We start from the raw sequence: 20,464 nt of genomic DNA on the forward strand, positions 1-20,464 counted from the left end.
CATTTTCTTAAAACGTAAGCAACAAAAAATATTTTTCAGAAATGCTAAGATAATAAAATGGGCCTTCAACTGCTTTATATAGATCTTAATATCTGTTGCTTGCAAAAATTGTGGCAGTGCATTCCATAAAGTATAATTGTATAAAATGCCTGTAAACATGTTTCCTGTAAGTGAGCAACTTTTGATTGTTGGAACAACGAACACATCCTTACTCTGTGGCTGCAAAGTGCGAGTGAAAGTATAAAGGTTTAATAATTCAAATAATAGGAAGGACCCTTCATTTTCATATCCTTAAAGGGCAAAACCATATTCGATATGCTATTTCACCAGGAGCCAATACAACTCTTACAGTAATGGTGAAGCATGCTCCCAGCATTGTCTGTCCGATATCAAACGAGCCATAGAGTTCTGAAGAACTTGTAGGACTTGTGTGGAGGAGGGGTGAAGTCTGATTAATAAAGTTACACCAGTCAATAATTGGTAGCATAAAGGTTTGAACCATTGTTTTAAAATAAGGTTTATTTTGCAAAGAAATTAGGTGTCTCAATCTGAGTTTGAAATAGCCAGACCTAAGGACTAGCTGAATATGATCCTTAAATTATAATCTGGAGTGAAATAAAAAAACCCCCTAAATTTCAAATAGTATCCGTAAATTGAATGTTATTGCCCATTTCAGAAAGACTAGTCACTTTATGGCTATCCAGGAGGTCAGTATCACGTGTAAAGCAAATTATATGTTTTATTAAGATTAAGCACAAAGTGATTTTGAGTTATCCACTTATTGATGTACTGCAGGCTCTCAAACAGCAATAAGAGCAGCATGCACATTCCTTTTTACTGGGAAAAATAACTGAAATCATCAGAATATATTTTGAACTTTATTGCATGCTGTTCCAATAAAAAGCAAAGCAGCCGTAGTAAACATTAGAAAGTGCTGCAGACTGTACAGAGGCTTGCCGCACTCCACAGGACAATGCCCACCAATTTGATTGGTTTCCAGAAAAACAAACCTGTGGTCTCATTCCCTATTTCCTTTAATTCTTTTAACAGCAAAGTATGAGAAACCACATCAAAGGCAATGACAAATCTAGAAAAGGGGCAAATAAGGAAGGAGTTTCAGTGAATGGAGCCTGGGAGAGGAGAAATGTAAAATGTAAATTGTAAATTGTTAATTATTATTATTATTATTCTCTTGTTATGACTTACTTGTTTTCTATCCTTCTTACTGCCTATTGATTACCCCCTCGCCCAGTTACTCTCCCTGTTGAAATATACTTTCCAAGCTTGCAGTTATTATGTGAACCAGTATGATGTCCCCACAAATACCGGTATATAAAAGTTTCTAAATAAATAAATAAAATGGAAGGAAGGTAAAAAAAAAATAAGAATGTCCTTCTGAGAGAAGGAAGAAAGAAAGCGGAAGCAAATGAAAGAAAATATGAAAAAAAACCACCTTCCCCCAAATAAATGAGCAAAAAAACAAGAGCAAAATATTTAAAAAATAAAACAAGCAGCGAAAGGAAAAGCAAAGCTAAAATAAAGCACCTCAACTTTTGTAAACTGTAAAGAAAAAATATTTTCTCTGGCTTCTAAACATTTTCGAAGCCCAGTGGCATGTGGTGAGATTCAGGGGATTCAGTGAATGCACACCAGCACTTTACTTTCCCTCTCGCCCAACCTTCCTAGTATAATCGTTGTCCCTTCCCTTCTCTCTCTCGCATCCCACTGGAATAAGCGCTCTCCCTTCTCTGCCCATACCTCCCTGGCATAATCACTTCCCTCTCCCATACCTCCCCGACATAATCACCTTCCCTTCCCTACCCCCTCCCCCACAGCCCCTGGCATAATCATCCCTTCCCTTCTCTTCCTTTCCATCCCCTCCCCCTTAATCCCCCTTTCTCCAATGGTCTATTCCTGGCCTCTTTACCACCCCCCCCCCCCCTCCCATCCATGGCAGCATCAGTCCCTTACCAGCTTTTCCCTCCTGCCATGGAATAGACTTAGTTTTTGGGTATTTGCCAGGTTCTTATGGCCTGGATTGGCCACTGTTGGAAACAGGATACTGGGCTTGATGGACCCTTGGTCTGACCCAGTATGGCATGTTCTTATGTTCCTATGTTTGAGAATGGCAGTTTTCCCTTCCATGTGAGCAGGAGAGGATATAAAACTGGAAAAACCAATTCAGAATTGAGCACTAAAGTAGCCGAGCCAGGAGCAGCAGGGCAGGTGTGAATGAAATCCGTATTAATTTAGAATTGTGTAGCTTTCAGGCGATGTCAGTGGCCACCTTGTCATTGGCTGGCAGCTGAACAGATTATAAAAGTGAGTTTGCAAACAGGATACAAAGGTCCTTCTAAATTGCTACATCAATGGATTTTCTAATCATCTTGCTGTTGTCTTGGTTTAATCCAAGATTGGTCTGTGGATGGTGGGGAAATATTTTTAAGTGCTGCCTGGAAGGACGGTTCTGGATGTGACCATGTCCTATCTGCTGCTGTGTATAGGGTTGAGAGGCTCTTGGAAGCCCTTCTTCGTGCCTCGGCCTTGTATGTATGTATTTTTAGCTTGGTAGTTCTTAGTTTCTCCTTCCAGCTTAATTGGAACTCATCCTCCCACTATTCCTAATTTGGTCATTGCAGCCAGTCCTGAGGCCAGGAGCCATGTACCAGGGCTCCTTCTAGGATACTATATCATGAGTTTTATATCCAGTCACCGGGTGTCATACTTAAAGACCATGACTCGCTTTGCGGTATTCCTATCCCCAGCTGACCCAGGGTACAGAAATGTGACTGAGGAATCAAACTGGGGACCTTCTGCGTGGCGGTGCGCAGCACTACTGTTGAGCCACTGGACTAACCTGCTACTGCTTTTATTACTGATATGTTATTTTTAAAGATATTTTTGAGTTTTATTAGTTCATTAGAACTTTAAGTAATTAAACACCAATCTCTCTAACTTTCTGACTGGTAACGGTGATTGCCACTTTTTTGGCAATAACATCTAAAAATAAGGTGAAATGATTTCAAACACATTGGACACCGGTACATTAGGATTATTAGACTTTTTCTTTAACTCCATGGATTTTTAAGGAGTTGATTATGGTTAGATGGGAACAGGGATACAAAGCCTGTCATCTGTAGGACTTAGAGGGCTCAGGGTCTGAGTACAGGGATACAGAGCCTGCCACTGATTGACTGGAGGGTTCTGGGGTTGGGTGCAGGAACACAGATCTTATTATCTCTAGGAATGGATAGTTCAGGGGACAGGCATAGATAGCAGAAAAAGTCTCAAGTCATCCATCCAGTCTGCCCAGCAAGGCTTTTTATATATGGGAAGTAACTGCTGCTTTGTACAGATTACTAGAGATGTGAATCATGTGCCCGATCGTCTTAACGATTGGGTTCGGCTAGAGGGGGGAAAAAAATCTGATTGTGGGTGATGTGAATCGGAATTGGTTCCGATTCACATCGTTATTTTTTTTTTTAGTGAGGCCCGACCCTTTAAAATTAACCCCTTACCTTCTCCCACCCTCCCGAACCCCCCCAAAGCTTTTTACGAGTACCTGGTGGTCCAGTGGGGGCGCGGGGACCGATCTCCCGCTCTCGGTCCATCGGCGCCATTTTGGCTGCCACTCAAAAATGGTGCCGATGGCCCGATAAAAAGAAAACCCCACCCGACCCTTTAAAAACAACCCCTTAGCTTCCCCCACCCTCCCGAGCCTCCCAAAACATTTTAAATTTACCTGGTGGTCTAGTGGTGGTCCCGGGAGCGATCTCCCGTTCTCGGGCCGTCGGCTGCCACTCATAAAGATGGCGCCAATGGCCCTTTGCCCTTACCATGTGACAGGGTATCCGTGCCATTGGCCGGCTCCTGTCACATGGTAGGAGCACTGGATGGCCGGCGCCATCTTTAAATACAGCGGCGGCCATCTTTACGATGGCGGTGGCCATCGTAAAGATAGAAGGTAAGGGAAGGTAAGGGATTCGTTTTATAGGGTCGGGGTGGGTTTAGGGGTTTTTTTGGTGTGCCGGTTTTTCCCGCCCTTCCCCGATTTACGATTTTTCACGATAAATCAGGGGAATTTCTATTGTATTGCGACTCTTAATGATTTTTGACGATTTAAAATATATCTGACGATTGTTTTAAATTGTCAAAAAATGATTCACATCCCTACAGATTACTCCTTATCTACATTTCCGTCCTTCAGCCACTGGTGGTCCTCTGTTTATCTCATGCCCTTTTGAATTCAATTACCATTCTTGTCTTCACTACCTCTTCTGATGGTGTGTGTGTGTTGTGGTGGTGGGGGGCATTCCATGCTTCCTCCGCTCTCTAATTCATTTCCAGGGGATGTGGTTATGGCAGTTATTATAGCTGGGTTTAACAAAGGTTTGGATAAGTTCCTAGAGTAGAAGTCATAAACTGCTATTAATCAATAATGATTAGTAACTTGGGATCTATTCATTTAATGTTTGGGTACTTGCCAGGTGCTTGTGACTTGATTTGGCTATTGTTGGACACAGGATACTGGGCTTGATGGACCCTTGGTCTGACCCAGTATGACATATCTTATGTTCTTCTAAGAAATATTTCCTGACATTCCTCAGTCTGCCCCCTTGGAACTTCATATTATGACCCCTACTTCTATAGCTTTCTATCAGAAAAGGTGTGATTCTTGTGCATAATTAATGCATCTTAGATATTTGAAAGTGTGTATCATATCTCCTTTGTCTCTTCTCTCCTTCAGGGTATACAGTACATATTTAGGTCCTTCACTATCATCTCATAAGTCTTCTAGGGCAGATCACACACCTCTGGTTGCTTTTCTTTGGACCATTTCCATTCTGTGTCTGTCCTTTTTGAAATACGGTTTCCAGAACTGAATATGTATTTATTTATTTATTTAAAATATTTTATATACTGACTTTCACAGACAAAGTCTGACCAAGACGGTTCACAACTTCAAAGTATAAAAAAAAACCAAACAAAAAACATGTTCTCCGGACTTGAATACGATACTCCTCAGGGCATTATCACCTCCTTTTTCCTGCTGGTTATGTCTCTCTCTATACAGCCTAGCATCCTTCTGACCTTAGCCTTTTCACATTGCTTCACCCTTTTTAGATCATTAGACACTATCACCCCAATGTCTCTCTTGTAGTCAGTGCACATCAATCTTTTGCCTCCATCACATAGAACATCTTTGGATTTCTGCATCCCAGATGCATGTCCGCACTTCTTGCCATTGAAGTCCAACAGTCCAACCTTCGACTAATCCTCTCTGCTCCTTCATGTATGTCCTTTCTGTTGCAGCTCTTAGTGTCATCCACAAAAAGACCAGCTATTCCTTCTAACCTTTCTGCTGTGTCGCTCAGAAAGATATTGATCAGAGTCAACCCCAGAACCAATCCTTGAGGCATTCCACTTATCACTCTTCTCTTCTTAGAGTAGGTTTCTTTTATCACTGCTCACTGTCTTCTGTCAGTCTACCAGTTTGTAATCCATTCCACCACCTTGGGACCCACTCCTATGCTTTTCACTTTGTTCGTGAGTTTCCTATGTGGGTCAGTATCAAAAGCTTTGCTGAAATCCAGATAAATCACATCGAGTGCTCTTACATGATCTAATTCTCTAGTCACACAAACAAACAAAAAAAACCCCTCTGATTCATTTGACACAATTTTCCTCTGGTAAAACATTGTTGCCTCGGATCCTGCATCCCATTGGATTGTAGATGACTGTCCTTTCCTTCAGCAGTGTTTCCCTTAATTTTCCCATTTATGAGTTATCTGGCTAATTACCAACCTTTGAATTTGTTGGACCCATATCTGGCTCAATTTTCTCCACATATTTTATTATCTGGCTAAAATTTAGCTGAATAACAAATAGGTGTTCCAGTAGTATTTCTGGTCAGAGTTGAGTTAGCCAGAGAAGTTATTCAGTCTAGGCTCTTTATTCTTACTTAACAATCCAGACTTACAGATACTATGCAATTCGGTCAGCAGGCATTCCAAGCAGACGGATATAAGAAGTAATATTTTTTAAATTTATATTCTGCCTTTTGTGAAATTTCAGAGCAGATTTGGTTCCTGTACTGTAGGTATTTTCCTATCTACACAAGATATGCTATCTAAGGGGCCAGGTACTAAAGGTTTTCTTCCATTCTGTCTATGGGAAAAATACTTAGTAAATGAGCCCATAAACTTGTACCTGAGACAGTGGAGGGTGACGTGACTTGCCTAAGCTCATAAGGAGTGTCACTAGGATTTAAACCCTGGCTTCCCTGGTTCGCAATCTGCTGTTCTAACCACTAGGCTGCTACTCAAGTCCAGGCTAACCTGGCTTCTGTCTGTGAAACCGAGCCTTACTTTCCTAATCTGCCCAGTTATTTAACTTTTCTCAGCTGGGTGTCCTAGCTCTCTTTAAGTAAACAATCCTACCAGGGAAGGAAAACTCTAGAGAAACATAGCAGAGACCCTGCCTGCATGATGATGTTCTGGCCCTGCTCCTCTCCATTTGTTTCTAGCTGGCTTTTTAAAATCTAATTGTAATTATCCCTAATCACCTTCACCTTGGCTCAGAATGCATGAAGACTGCAAACCCCCCCATGAGGCTCTTTTCAACCCTGATTTCATTTCTTCTTTGTCTTCAATAAGCTCTGTAAAACTCCTGCTAAAGGCGAGGTGCCAGCACTTCAGAAGCGGCATACTTAGTTCCCTACAGGTGAGTTCAGGGATTATAGAAGCTGTCATCTACTGTACTGGGTAGCTATTGGACCATTCAGTGTAGTGTATGTGAAACATGTTATTTTCAGTCGTGTTTCTAATAAACAGGTGTCCATTGAATCTCACTCTTATTTCTGGTTTCAGCAGAAAGAGTTTGAGAGATGAGGGAACATGGGAATTGAGCACCTTTAAGGGTGGTTGCTTTGGAACAGAATGAGAGATATAAGCATAATCTGTGGGAATCTGCTTTCTGTTGCCTTTCTTCTTGATACTTTATCTTGTTGATTTTGTTTCGTAGACTAGGCCTTGCATGCTACTTTGGGTTTATGGACTGTATACTTGCCATTCTCTGGTTTCCAGGGTTTTTAAATCCACACCTGGTGGTCTTGGAAGAATAATGAAGAAGGCTCACTTGTTTTCTTTTTCTCCCTCTTCCCTCCACAGCATTGACCTGGTGCACGCTCAAATCCACGTGGCAGAGGGGAAGAGCCTGTCTGATCTTGGGCTGCAGCAGCACAACATCCGCATCAATGGCTGCGCCATCCAATGCCGCGTCACCACCGAGGACCCTGCACGAGGGTTCCAGCCAGACACAGGCCGCATTGAGGTAGGAACATGGCTGGGGTCATGGCAATGATGGGAATGTTTCTTTTTTTAAATAGCCAAATTTGGAAGAATTTTGGTCAAGTCTGTAAGATTACTGCAGTATCCTGAGAGCATTAGGCTGCTTTTGAAATAATCATAGACAATAGCTATAAAATACTTTTGGCAACTAGAGATTTGGTATGAATAGTATGTGCTGGATAACTAATTTGTTGTTCATTGTAAGTGCAATGCATTTTTTATTTAAAAGGTATTTATTACCCGCCCCTCCAGAGAAACTGTTCGGGGAAGGGAACAATGTAACATACATAATAACGTATATAAGATAAATAACACAACTTAAAAAAAAAAAAAAAAAAAAGCAGCCTGTCAAAATGTTACAAGGATTTGAGAAGAGGACCCCTGAGAAGGACAGGTTAAAAAGATGCATTTTTAAGAGCTTCTTAAACATTTTTGTTTCTCTTAAGTGAATGAGAATTGAACTGCATTTATCTGAGGAATCATGGATAATTTTGAATCAAGGAAGACTCCCAGGACTCATATCTTTTGTGTGATGGTAATAGAATTCCCATCAAAAAGCATAATAGTAGGGATAGATAATGGGGAAGGCTCACCTAAAATAATTTTTCTTTTTATTAAGTATATTGGAATATAACCAACTTCTAATTCACACAGTGCAGCAAATTGTGCCATGATAGACCATGATAATGTCAAAGGAAAAACAACTGAATTTCATCAACATACAACATATATTGATATGCCTAACTTGAGGTAATAAGTGGCATATTGGGGTTAAGTAAATAGTGAATAATGCTGCTGTGAGTGCCAAACCTTGCAGCACTCTGGATGTCAGAGGATGCCAATTTGGAGAAAATGTTCCAATTTTTACCTATTGAGAGCAAGCAGGTAAATATGATATAAACCATGTGAGTACAGAGCCAGCTGTCCCAGTTTCTTTCAAATGATGCATGTTTTTATTTATTTTTGGTTTTGTTTGACAATTTATTAATCACCATTCCAGAGATCATGGTGATTTACAATATCCCATTCATCATTCTAAAAGACGACATATGACATAAAATAATGAAAAATTATTTTAGATATCAGATAAAAAACAAATAAAATGACAAATAAGACCAACTTGTAAAACCTATGGACACATACAATAAAACTCAAAATTAGACACATTCTATGAAAATAAAATACATAAAATATACAATTAAATTAAAAATAAGTAAAATATTTCTTCCATCCATAGCGAGGATTGATATCTGCCTGCTTTGTATCACCATCTCAGTTAAGAGATGGTGATACAAAGATAGATTATCGCTAAAAGCATATTTAAAAAGCCAAGTCTTCAAATTTTTCTTAAATATCTTAATATCAGAAATCATTCTAAAGTCATCAGGCAGCTTATTCCATTGTATTGAGCCAGCAACAGATATTGCATGATTTCTTACATCTCCTAGTCGTGCCTGTGGAATGTTTGGAACTACGAGCAATCCTTTGTTGGAGGTTACTTAACTCGCGTCGAGGGATATATAGACCATGTTGCACCTAGCCTAGTAGCATCATCTTTATTAAGGATCTTCTGTCTAACAGAATTTTATATTGGATCTGAAAATTGATGGGGAACCAGTGCAATTCTGCCAGAATGATCTGAAATAAGATCTAGAAGGATAAGTATATAACTGATCCCAGAGTCAAAGCCACTGTAGACAGTGTAAAGACTAGAAATCAACAATGTCTCAGTACTGTGAAATGCATGAAATCCAAATTGATGTTGATCAAGTATAGAGTATCTGTCAAAAAATTGTGATAGCTGTCTCAGAACTGCATTTTCGATGATTTTTTAAATAAAAGATAATGATGAGACAGGATGGTAATTATTGAAGTCTTGAACATCCAACGATGGCTTGACTGAGGCTCTTTTAAGGCAAGGAGGCAATACACCTGTGGATAAGGAGGTATTAACAATATGTGGAATATGTTTGCTAATGTCCTCATGGCAACATTTCAAAAGGCAGTTGAACAGGATTTTAAGTTGCAAGTTGATGAACTTAAGGCTCTAATGATATTGGTGACTTCTAGTTCAGAGATCTGTGAGAAATGATCCCATCTTATTTTGAGGACATTGGGGTAGATTTTAAAACCCCTGCGCGCGTAAATCCTCCCTGATTTACGAGCGCAGGGCACTCGCACGCTGGCGCTTCCTAAAAGGGGCGGGTCCGGGGGCGTGTCTGGGGTGGGTCCGGGGGCGTGGCGACGGTTCGGGGCCGGGCCGGGAGGGTGGTCCCGAGTCCCCCGGCACTGCGGCCTGTGCCGGGGGATGCCGGGGCGGAGCGCGCAAGTTATGCCTGCTTCAAGCAGGCATAACTTGCCCAACAAAGGTAGGGGGGGGGGATTTAGGTAGGGCTTGGGGGGTGGGGTAGATAAGGGGAAGGGAGGGGAAGGTGGGGGGACACGGAAGGAAAGTTCCCTCTGAGGCTGCTCCGATTTCGGCCTTGGGCTGCTTATCCAGCTACTTATCTGGCTATAATTTAGCTGGATAAAAAAAAGAGGCGTTCCAAGGCAGGTGTAAATTATCTGGCTAACTTAGCTGATTTTCAGTTCTGACTGGTTAAGTTACAAATGAAAATCTGGCCTTGTTTGGCCAGATAACCTGCCACTTAACTGGATATCTTTAAAAAATGCCTCCTCAATATGATATATATATGGCTTTGCTGGGTTGTGCACCCCACATTCCCCCACCCCTCACCCTGCAAACCTCTCTGATGATTACAAATAAGCATCATAAGGTCAACGGCCAACCCCAATCCTCCCCCTTTCACATTGGGGAGGAGTTTGGGAATTGGGTCACAAGCCCGCAAGGCACTTTTTTGTTTCTTTGTGTATGTACAACCTCCCTCTGAGGTAGTTAGTTACTTGGCTCAAGGGAGGGGCAGTTAACCATAGCAGAAATGCTGATTCTTGCAGGTTTGCTCATCTGGAACTGGGTAAGACAATGCGCTAGGAGTCGTCCCCCCCCCCCCAAATACCACATCCGGTCTCTCCAGACAGATTCCCTGAGTAGTAATGTGTCCCTTTTGTTCAAAAGATTTAATTACACTGACAATAGATATGAATTCAAACTTGGACTGAAAGCAAAGCAAAATAAAACACTTGAAATAACACTGTGAAGTGGACACCCACAAGAAAGCAGGAACAAGGGAAAACAGACTCTTCAAAAAAAAGTCAAATATATGCAGTAGTATCGGTCACCTATGGCAACTGGCTGACTACTTCATTTAACAATTTTACAAGTAAATGTTTCACATAAATATGGACGTGCTAGTTTCCTTAAAATTGTGTCTGTAAATGTGCACATAATATTTAGTCGCTGTTGGGGCTCATACTGAAGTGGCTTAGTGGAAAGTGGGGTTTTATTTTTCCTTGTCTTTGATTAAAAACTTCTTACCCAGCTCACTGGCTTTGAATGACTCTGGGGGGACAATTCCCAACGTGCTCACAGCTCCTCTGGATAATTCCCTGGACAGCACTTACCCCGCCTTAGCAAGACAGTAGAGCCAGAATATCCTTGAGCCCAGGCAGAGGTAGTGGGGTTATTTCCTCTCTCCCAGAGCTGTCTCTCTACTCAGGCAGGCAGAGAGAGGCACAAAACTACCTTGTAGCATGTACATCCCTCTCTTGAAACTCTGACCACTCAGCTGCTGTTTTCACCCTTGGTAGGATGAGGCATTCAGATACTCTGTGAGTCCAAAACGTGCAGACTCTTGAGTCTCTGGTGAGTGGCTCCCGCAGCTCCTACCAGTGGAAAAATTTGACTTTCCTGTGCCTTCACAGCAGGTCTCGGCCTCTCTCTCTTCCCTTAACTGCCCGGGGGATTTAAATCTGCTTCTTGTCTTATCATTTCTGAAAATCTGCAGTTCTCCTAGGTTCCTGGGGGGAGGGGGGCTGTTTATTCCTTGTTTCTCCATGCAGCTTCCCCCTCTCTTCCAGCTAGTTTCTTTTACCTGTTAACCTTTTTTGGGGTGAGTTTGGTAGACAGAATTTCAAAGAAATAAGCTTCTTTTTTTTTTTTTTTCCTGTCAGCCAGGGCACATTTCAGGCTGAATGCTGCATAACCTTTACTTTTTGCCACAACTCGGTTCTTTCTTGTCATGGTGCTAGGGGAGTTAGAGATCCTGGGCTAAGTAAAACAAGTCTGAAGTACTCTCTAAGAATGAGAAGCACAGTTTGACTTCCTGTCCCAGTTCCTTGTCCTGGTTTTAGTACAAGCTCAGGGGCACAGTGGAGGCATCTTTTTAGGAACCGGGTCCCATGTAACAGTGTCACTTAATTGGATATCTTTGAATATCCTGGATATTCAATAGGATAATCATCTCCCTGAATATACTTTCCAAAGGCTATCCGGCTACATGTAGCTGAATAACTTAAAAACCCTAATTGGCTATGTTTGAATACAACCGGTTAGATTTTAAAGTATTCCTTCTTTTTATGGCTGGATAGCCTGCTCTGCCACTTAACCGGATATCTTAACATATTTGGTTAAGTGGCAGGGCAGGTTATCCAGCTACACAAAGGAAGAATAGTTTAAAACCTAACCAGTTGTATTCAGACATAGCCAGTTTTAGGGTTTTAAAGTTATTCAGCTACATGTAGCTGGATAGCTTTTGGAAAATATATTCAGCGAGATGTCCTGAATTTTCAACAGGATAAACAAGTTACTAGCTAATGTCTGCTCACTGGCTTACTGAAGATGGACCTCCATGTTAAAAAAAAAAAAAAAAAAAAAAAAAAAAAAAAGTGGGGGGAGGGGTGGGGGTCATATGTGCTAGGTATGACTGTATAACTCCTTAGAAAAAGGGCCTAAAATCCTTTATTTTCCTGGCCAACAGTATCCTTTTTTTTTTTTTTTTACTTTGGTACAATAAATAATGAACATCCAAGAAAATCTTTGCCGGCTTTTTGGAGATATTGTTCTGCGAAAGCACAAAGGCAACTTAAATCAGTTGATGTGGGGAAATCAGATAAACATGAGGGCCAGATAGATAGTGGGGGCTGAGTGGCCTGCTCTATCAAAATCTCTAGATGAGGCTAAACATTTTCCAAACTATGTTCATATCTTTCTCTGAAAACTTATCTCTGATTTTACTACAAAGCCCGGGACAGTAGTTAAAAAAAAAAAGTTGCAGAACCTGGTGGCCTTTGTTCAGAACACTTCATCTTGCTTGAATGCCATGGAGAGTTGAGTGGAAGAACTTGAGGATTCCTTCGTGGGGACTCGCCTAAAGCTAGACTTACAGGAGAGACAAACGTAGGCGGCAGCTGAAAAGGTTGATGACCATGAGAGTCGGGGCCAGAGAAAGAAGTATTTGTATTGTCAAGCTCCCTGGGGGGGGTAGAGGAATCTGATCCGGTCACCACCTTCTCACGATGGATCCTGGAGGTGGTGTTTGTTTATTTGTTTATTTATTTATTTATCTATCTATTTATTTATATTCCACTTTTCACACTTTTTTTTTTTTCTCAGAGCTTCAAAGTTAGGCCTACATGCTGTGTTAAGCTTGAGCGTGCTCAGAGGGCACTTGCTCCTCTTGGGTCCTGGTGGAAGCACCAAAGCAGTTGTCCTACAGCTGCGCAGATTGCCTTATAAATTAATATATTGGAAGCAGCCAGAGCGCAGGGCAAAGTGCAGTATAAGCAGCGGTGGGTGCTTTTTTTTTCAACAATTTTTCAGCTGCATTCCACATGAAAAGAGCAGGATACGCACCTGTTAAAAAAAAAAAGACACTGACAGCATGGTGTTAAATATGTGCTCTTATACCTGGTCAGCCTTTGAATTCCGGATGTGAACAGGCAGAGGTTTTTCAGCACAGGGGTTCCTCGAGCAGCCCATGTTCCCACAAGCAGAGGAGGAGACAGTGACTGATGGAGTTTTTGTGGTTTTAGATGCCTGCCTGCCAGGTACCTTTCTGGTTTGTCCACGTCCAAGGAGATTGACAGATGGAAAGGACAGATATTTGTTGAAACAGCATGAATCCCCCATCTGGTAAATGTCATCTGGGTAATGCTTTTTGTTTGGGTTTGGAGGTTTTGGGTGGGTTTTTTTTTTTACTGTCTGGGTGAGGGTGGGATTAGGAGTGAATGGAGAAGAGAAAAGTGGAATGTAGACTGCCTGTGACACTGGAGACTTTGGACTCAGTATAATGTAATTTTTTCGATTTGGCTTGCTTGGATTTTCTGTTGGCTCGACTGGTGCTGACTGGCAGGAAAAGTCCCTATATCGGGAGATGTGCAGCAGCTGAAACTGTCTAGAGGGCAAGCATGGTGTTTCGAACATGTATACTACTGCTACGTTGGGACTAGCTGAATTGGGGTCAGCTGCAGATACAGAGATTGTGGTTTCCCGATTGCAGCGTTGGTACTGTTCCCGGCTGATCCTTGGAGTTGGAACCAGTGAAGGAACGGACTTCTTTTCATTCTATATATATTCTTGGTAGGGTGGGGAATGCTAGAGGTGTGAACGGAGGTAATTTAAGGACTGGTAGAGTGAGATGGAAGATAGAGAAGGGGGGGCTGCTGGGATCAGATGACTGAGGAATAGCAGAGCTCAGGCCCCGAGGGTGCTCCTGCCTGGGTGGCATGCTACATATAACTGGATGGGAGAGATTAGGGGTGGGTTTTGATGGCATTGGGAGGTTTAGACTGGGTGTTGATAACCAAAAGGTGCCTTGTTTGACCTTTTTTCAGCCTGTGGGATTTGGAAAGGGGGTTCGGGATGATGGGAAATATTGGGATTTTTCACCAAGCATTGGATTTAAAGTCTGGAAATTGCAGACACTGTTTTTTAGTTTTCTCTCTGATATTGCAGTACATGCACGTCATTTAACACTCCAGAGTAATGGATATACAATTTTCTTGCATTCTTTTTTGAAAATGGTTAATTCCAAGGTAAATTTGATGTTGTGGAATGTACGCGGTATTGCGTCCTCCGAGAGAGAGGGTCTTGCAATTCTTGAAAAAGCTCTCAACGCGGGTAGTTCTGTTGCAGGCAATGCATTTAACAGATCAGGAAAACAAAATATTATGTAGAGACTGGGTGGGGCAGATATGTTTCTTATAACTCAAGGAGTAGAGATGTGTGTGTTTTGATATACAAGGCTTTACCCTTGAAGATTAACAAGATCAAAAAGGACCCACATGGGAGATTTATATTAGAGGATACTCTTATGTGAGCAGTAACTGGTTATTATTAATGTATGTGGGCTCAAGAGAGCAGGATTTTTTTTTACATTCTTCTCCAGACCATCATTGATGAATTCTCTAGTCTTCCAGTAATTGCGGCAGGGATTTGGAATAGGTCTTGACCCTTTGATGGATAGGTCTGACCAGATCATAGGTGTAGGGGAACATAAGGGATTGTAGCTTTTGGTACAAGGACTGGGTCTTGTGGAGGGCGTAATTCCTGATAGTAGAGACTATAATTACTCTAGTGTGCACACCTCCTATAACCATCTGGATTTTTATTTATGCTCGAGGGGTGGGGGCTAATATACAGATGCTGATGTATTGATTTGCCATATTTCAGACCATAGTCCAATAGCGATGACCCTGAATATTTCACAGACTTTAGCTACAGTGCTCATGGTGGCTTAATTTTTCTTTAAAAAAAGATATTTATTGAATTGCTTTATTTTTACAATCCAATAAGCATCAATATATGCATAACCAAATATCAGTACATACTTTTAAGAAATAAAAAGAAAGAAAACCATAATTTGGTACGAACAAGCCAACATTATTAAGAAAACAAGAAGGGAGAAGATGGAAAACTACAATAGATAGCCCAGAGAACAGAAAGATGTAAATCTATTTAACCAGCTAGTTGCTGAAGAACCTTAACTGCCAGCATTCTTATTAGGAAGAAAGGATTCTAAGTGACCTGGGTGTAAGAACACAAATGTATTATTGCGATAAGAAATCAGGCACTTGCACAGAAATTTCAAGAAGAATGTAGTCCCGATATCCAATACATGTTGCCTTAATAAAAGAAACTGCTTCCTTCGGGCTTAAGTGCCACGGGAAACATTAGCGAATATTTGTATTCTCTGCCCACAAAAGGAAAAGGCTTAATCATTCTGTCTTAGATCGGAAAGACTTTATAGCTATGATTAACCAGGAGATTAAAGATTTAAAAAAAAACCCAAAAAAATCAGTCTAAGGAAGCCTATAACCCAGTTGTTCTCTGGGAAACAAAGCAGTTTTAAGGGGTAAGATGATAGGATTTATTAGTCATCTCAAATGGGTCCAATTGGCTAGGGTGAATTCCCTGGAAATAGAAATTGTTAGGTTGCAGTTGCAGCACAAATGTACTTTCTCTAAAAAGATTTGGCATGCCGGCATGCGTTGGAGATGCTACAAACAGGCCAGATTGAGAGATTTATGCATTTTACCTGCCAAAAATTCTATGAGCATGGCAACAAGGTTATTGGCTAGTCTCTTAAAAAAGCAGTCTAGAAGTACTTTGATTACTAGTATTCATATCAATATTTTTAGATCATACTATGCCAATTTGTATGCAGGGAAGGAGTTTTGTACTCAGGAGGGTTTAGTTACTTACTTGGAGAAAGTGAAATTACCTAAAGTTACTCCTGAGCAAAATGCAAAGTTGATGGCACCCATCTCACTTGCCAAACTTTACAGGGCAGTCCAATTTCTTCCAACTGGCAAAAGTCCAGGTGCCAATGGTTTTTATGTTGGCATAGTGGCTGGAAATAAGATTAATAAAAAATCTGAATTTTTTTTTATTTTGGGGGGGGGGTGTATAGTGAAAGTTCCTTGCTGGGGTGCGTGTCACATTTTCAGCCTGCTAGGGAAGGGTTCAAATATTTGAAAATCTTTATACCAAAGAAATGGTATGATATACAGTATATTAAACAAATTATGTACTTGTATGTAATAAGATCCTTGAAGGTATGCAGTGATGGTTTGGGCTTATGATCTCGTAGGCGGGAAAGATAGGCATTCTGAAGATGAGTGTATTGCCCATACTGATTTACTTATTTCATCATTTATCTATTCATCTATCTATGAATTTCTTTGCTAACCCAAATTGACTTATTTCCCAATTTATATGGCAGGGCATGTCTCAGACTAAAGTTGAGTACCCTGTGGTGAACAAAGGTGGCAGTGGGGAGAGGGGGGATGGCAGTTCCCAATTTACTTGAATATTACTGGGCTTCACAACTGGCATGTCTGCTAGGGTGGTTGGATAAGGATTACACACAACTGTGGCTTCTTTAGAGTCTGGAACAGCTGAGGGTGGTGTTCTTGTTCTTTTGCTGTTCCTGCCCTCTTCATCTCTGCCGGTTCGGTGGATGATGAGGTCTTGCCCAATTCTTGCACATACAGTTAAGATATGGCACATGCTTTGTAAAGAACTGGCTATTCCTTTTGGTACACGTATACTGCTTGTGGTGTTGAAAGATAACCTTAGAATTTTAATTGCCACGTTTCATCCCAAGATTGACTGGCTATGGGTTTAAGATTCCTTGGGCAGTTATGGGATGAGGCGAGCTGGCATAGCTTTGACTCTTGATGAGAGAATTTGTTTTGAAGGATGGGTTGAGGAAAGTTCTTCAGAATTAGAGCAGACTTTTCCCAAGTCAGAGGGGATCATATGGACCTGGTGAATGCCCTTACAAATGGATCAGGTGCTATTGTTAGTAGAGGAGGGATGCAAGATCATTTCTCCTTTGTATAGAACTATTAAACTATCTGTTGGGTAGTGGAAGCACTTAATAGCTTTGATAAATGAATGGAATAATGATCTAGGGTTGAGCCTTGTGGAAAGAGACTGAGTAAGAATCGGGAAGAGTGCATAAGGTCTCAATATGTTGTAGAAGAACTGAGCTAATGTACAAGCTGATGGGAAGGACTTATAGATGCCCCCTCTTCTGTGCTAAATTTTCATTGCTTGCATCAAGACTGTTGGCGACGGTGTGGAGAGGTGGGTCATAGTTGCATGTCTGGTCATGTGTTTTAGCACAAAAGTTTTGGAATAAGTTTAAAGCTAAGATTGTGGATATGATGGGCCATCCTGTGCATCTCCTGCCAGTGGTATGCCTATTGGGGTTGTGGGTGGATGCAACCTGGAGTGGCTATCAGCGTAAACTGTGAGATCATCTATTCCACGCAGCATGTTTTAGAATTGTGACACATTGGAAATTGGCCCCACTAATTAGGCATTGGTATAAGCAAGTGCATGACATAGCTCTAACTGAGAAATTGACCTTCTCTCTCAAGAATAAGAGGTTTTCTATGACAGAATATGGGGGCCGTATTGGAAGTATATGGAGGCTAGAGAAAGGGGATCCTGCAGAGAACTTGTTCTGTGTTTTGGGAATGGGGGGGAAAGAATATAGGATATTGCTCCCCCCTTCCCTCCCCCGAATTCTGGTTAAATAATAGTATGCATGCATATTCCTTATACGTATAACATTTGTAATGCACGTTACCTTTAATTTAATTTAATTTTTTTTTACTGTGTTGTATGCTTGTTTTAGAAATGGAGTTTAAAAAAATAAAATAAAATGCTTCACTAGGTACAATTAAGAGAATCTAGCCTTCCCTTTTTTGTTCCTGTCTTTATTTCTGAGAAGGTGACTACTGCAATTGTTCTGACTTTAAGTAGATCTGGGGTACTGCTGTACAATCAGAAGTCCATGCAGAATTTTCACCAATTATATGTAAAGCATGAATAGCTGAAGAGATCTTCCATCAGAGCTCCATGCAGGGGTTTTGCTAATTTACACAAAGCGTGAACACAGCACACAGAACTATAAAGGGGACTTGGGGAACAGTTTTGACTACTAAAGGCATTGATATATTGAAGGTTGTGCACCTTTTATTCCAAAAAGAATGAAAATATAAGAAATGGAATACATCTGGATAAAAATAGAGATGTGAGATAGGAATAAGTCCTTTAGACTAAGGGAAGCAATAAAAGTAACAAAGCGCAGATTGATATCTTGAGCTGTATTATGCATAGTCTTTCAGGAATGTGACATTAAAATAGAGAAAATCCAGGTCATGTTATCTGCTGGGCTACTCATCGCACCAAAAGCACAGGTATATTAAAAACCGAAATTGTTGTGGAAAAAATGTGATAACTTAATAGTAAGATATATGCATAATCAATCAAAGAGAACAATTAGGTCTTTGAACAGGAATGGATTAGCTACAGTGCTGACTTCAAAGGGACTTAATTAAATGGAGTCTGTTACTGCAGAATGCTGTCTGAGGAAGTTCTTTACTTCCATAGAAACAATTCAGAGCAAGAGAACAGTATGTGAAATTAGAATTATTGTTTGTTTTTCTTATTTAAATTGCTTTGCAAACTGTTTTTGAAAACGGAAAAGCTTTTGGAAGGTTTTAAATAGTAGCTTGGGTCATCCCCGCGTCTGAGCTCTGCGGTATGAGAGAACCTGGTTCGAATTGTGAGCCTAGTTTCTATTTTTGGTACAAGCTAGGGATGCTGTGGAAGTGGTAGTGAAGGCAAAATCAATCCTGGAATTTGAGATCTCATAGTGCTGGATTTATTGCATGTACTCTCTTCTCACCCAGTACCTGTGGAAAATTTGAATGAATGAAAAATAAAGGCATAGAGGAAGAACTTTTAAACTGTGATTGTTAGGTGAAGTGCTGGAGTGAGTTATTCTTGGAAATGGAAGGATATCAATCACATAAGGATTTTAAGAGAAGATTAGATCAGTGATTCCAAATCTTCTCCTGTAGGCACACCTATCCAGTCGGGTTTTCAGGGTTGCCACAATGAATATGCATGAGATAGATTTGCATACACTGGGTATGCAATGTATGCAAATCTGTTTCATGCATACAGGGTAATGTAAAAATGATCGCACGTGCACCAGCAGAGAGATGCTGGAATTTTAAATTGTGTGCACATTTGCACGTGTATAATTTAAAATATGCCTACCTCACATAAGTATGCTCCTAATTTTAAGATGTTACTGGAGTAAACCTACTTTGTGCATCTTACATAGGAATTTGCTGGCTTTAATGCACTTATGTAAGAGGATTTTAAAACATGCTTATGTGAGAGACGTTCCCAGTTTTTCCAGTTAATTCACCAGTTTGTCCAGTCAACATTGAGGTCTTCCAGACCCTTCTAGTTCTTCATCCTGCACAACACCCAGTTGATCTGGACCCCTCACCCTGTCTTGTAAGCCCTAAAACATGAGATCTAGAGACTTGCTCCTCCTCAGCAGCAGCAGTAAAGTCACACAGCTAACAAGCCAGTGCATGCTGCGACCTAAGAAATTGCCACACTGGGTCAGACCAAGGGTCCATCAAGCCCAGCATCCTGTTTCCAACAGAGGCCAAACCAGGCCACAAGAACCTGACAATTATCCAAACACTAAGAAGATCCCATGCTACTGATGCAATTAAGAGCAGTGGCTATTCCCTAAGTAAACTTGATTAATAGCCGTTAATGGACTTCTCCTCCAAGAACTTATCCAAACCTTTTTTGAACCCAGCTACACTAACTGCACTAACCACATCCTCTGGCAACAAATTCCAGAGCTTTATTGTGCGTTGTAACCCTACACTGCGATAGCAGGTGAGGCAGAAACTGCACACAGGTACAGGCTAAGTTAGTCCTAGTTTAGCTCCACTACATGTGGAGAGATGTAGACCTTATTTTTATTTTGATTTCCCCTTTGAAAATGTGCAATGCAGAAGGTCCCTGGATCAAACTCTGGGTTGAATTTTTCACTTTCCAGGTTGACTGGGAATGCTGAATAGGTGACACTCATAGTCCAAGGGGTTGGAAGTAATCAAGGTCATTGCTTAAAGGTAAAGAGAGCAACCTTGTAAAGAAATTCAAACACCACCACGTATCAGCACATTAATAAACTATCAGGTAGCAGCAAGCCAAACACATGAGACCTCAAGGATCCCCGCTGGTGTTCTCGATCATCCACCCACCAATTCCCAACAAAGTTTTCTTCCTTGCAGCCAAAAAATGCAGAATGTCAATTCACCTTTAGCCCTGTCAACCAAACATGCTCAAAAACAATCCAACAAGTCGGCCCAAATGACACAAGACC

At 41.0% G+C, this 20,464-nt stretch overlaps 1 protein-coding gene across 5 annotated transcripts in view; it reads left to right on the plus strand.

Annotated features, from left to right (window-relative positions):
• PC (pyruvate carboxylase) overlaps positions 1-20,464 on the plus strand; it is a 582,027-nt gene that overhangs the window by 191,971 nt on the left and 369,592 nt on the right. For all 5 annotated transcript variants that reach the window (XM_029611112.1, XM_029611108.1, XM_029611109.1 and 2 more), the window contains one exon: positions 7,170-7,332. In XM_029611112.1, the coding sequence (XP_029466972.1) occupies positions 7,170-7,332 (163 nt within the window). The remainder of the gene's footprint in view (positions 1-7,169; positions 7,333-20,464) is intronic.

This window comes from Rhinatrema bivittatum, chromosome 8, assembly GCF_901001135.1.
Source record: "Rhinatrema bivittatum chromosome 8, aRhiBiv1.1, whole genome shotgun sequence".
Classification (NCBI taxonomy): domain Eukaryota; kingdom Metazoa; phylum Chordata; class Amphibia; order Gymnophiona; family Rhinatrematidae; genus Rhinatrema; species Rhinatrema bivittatum.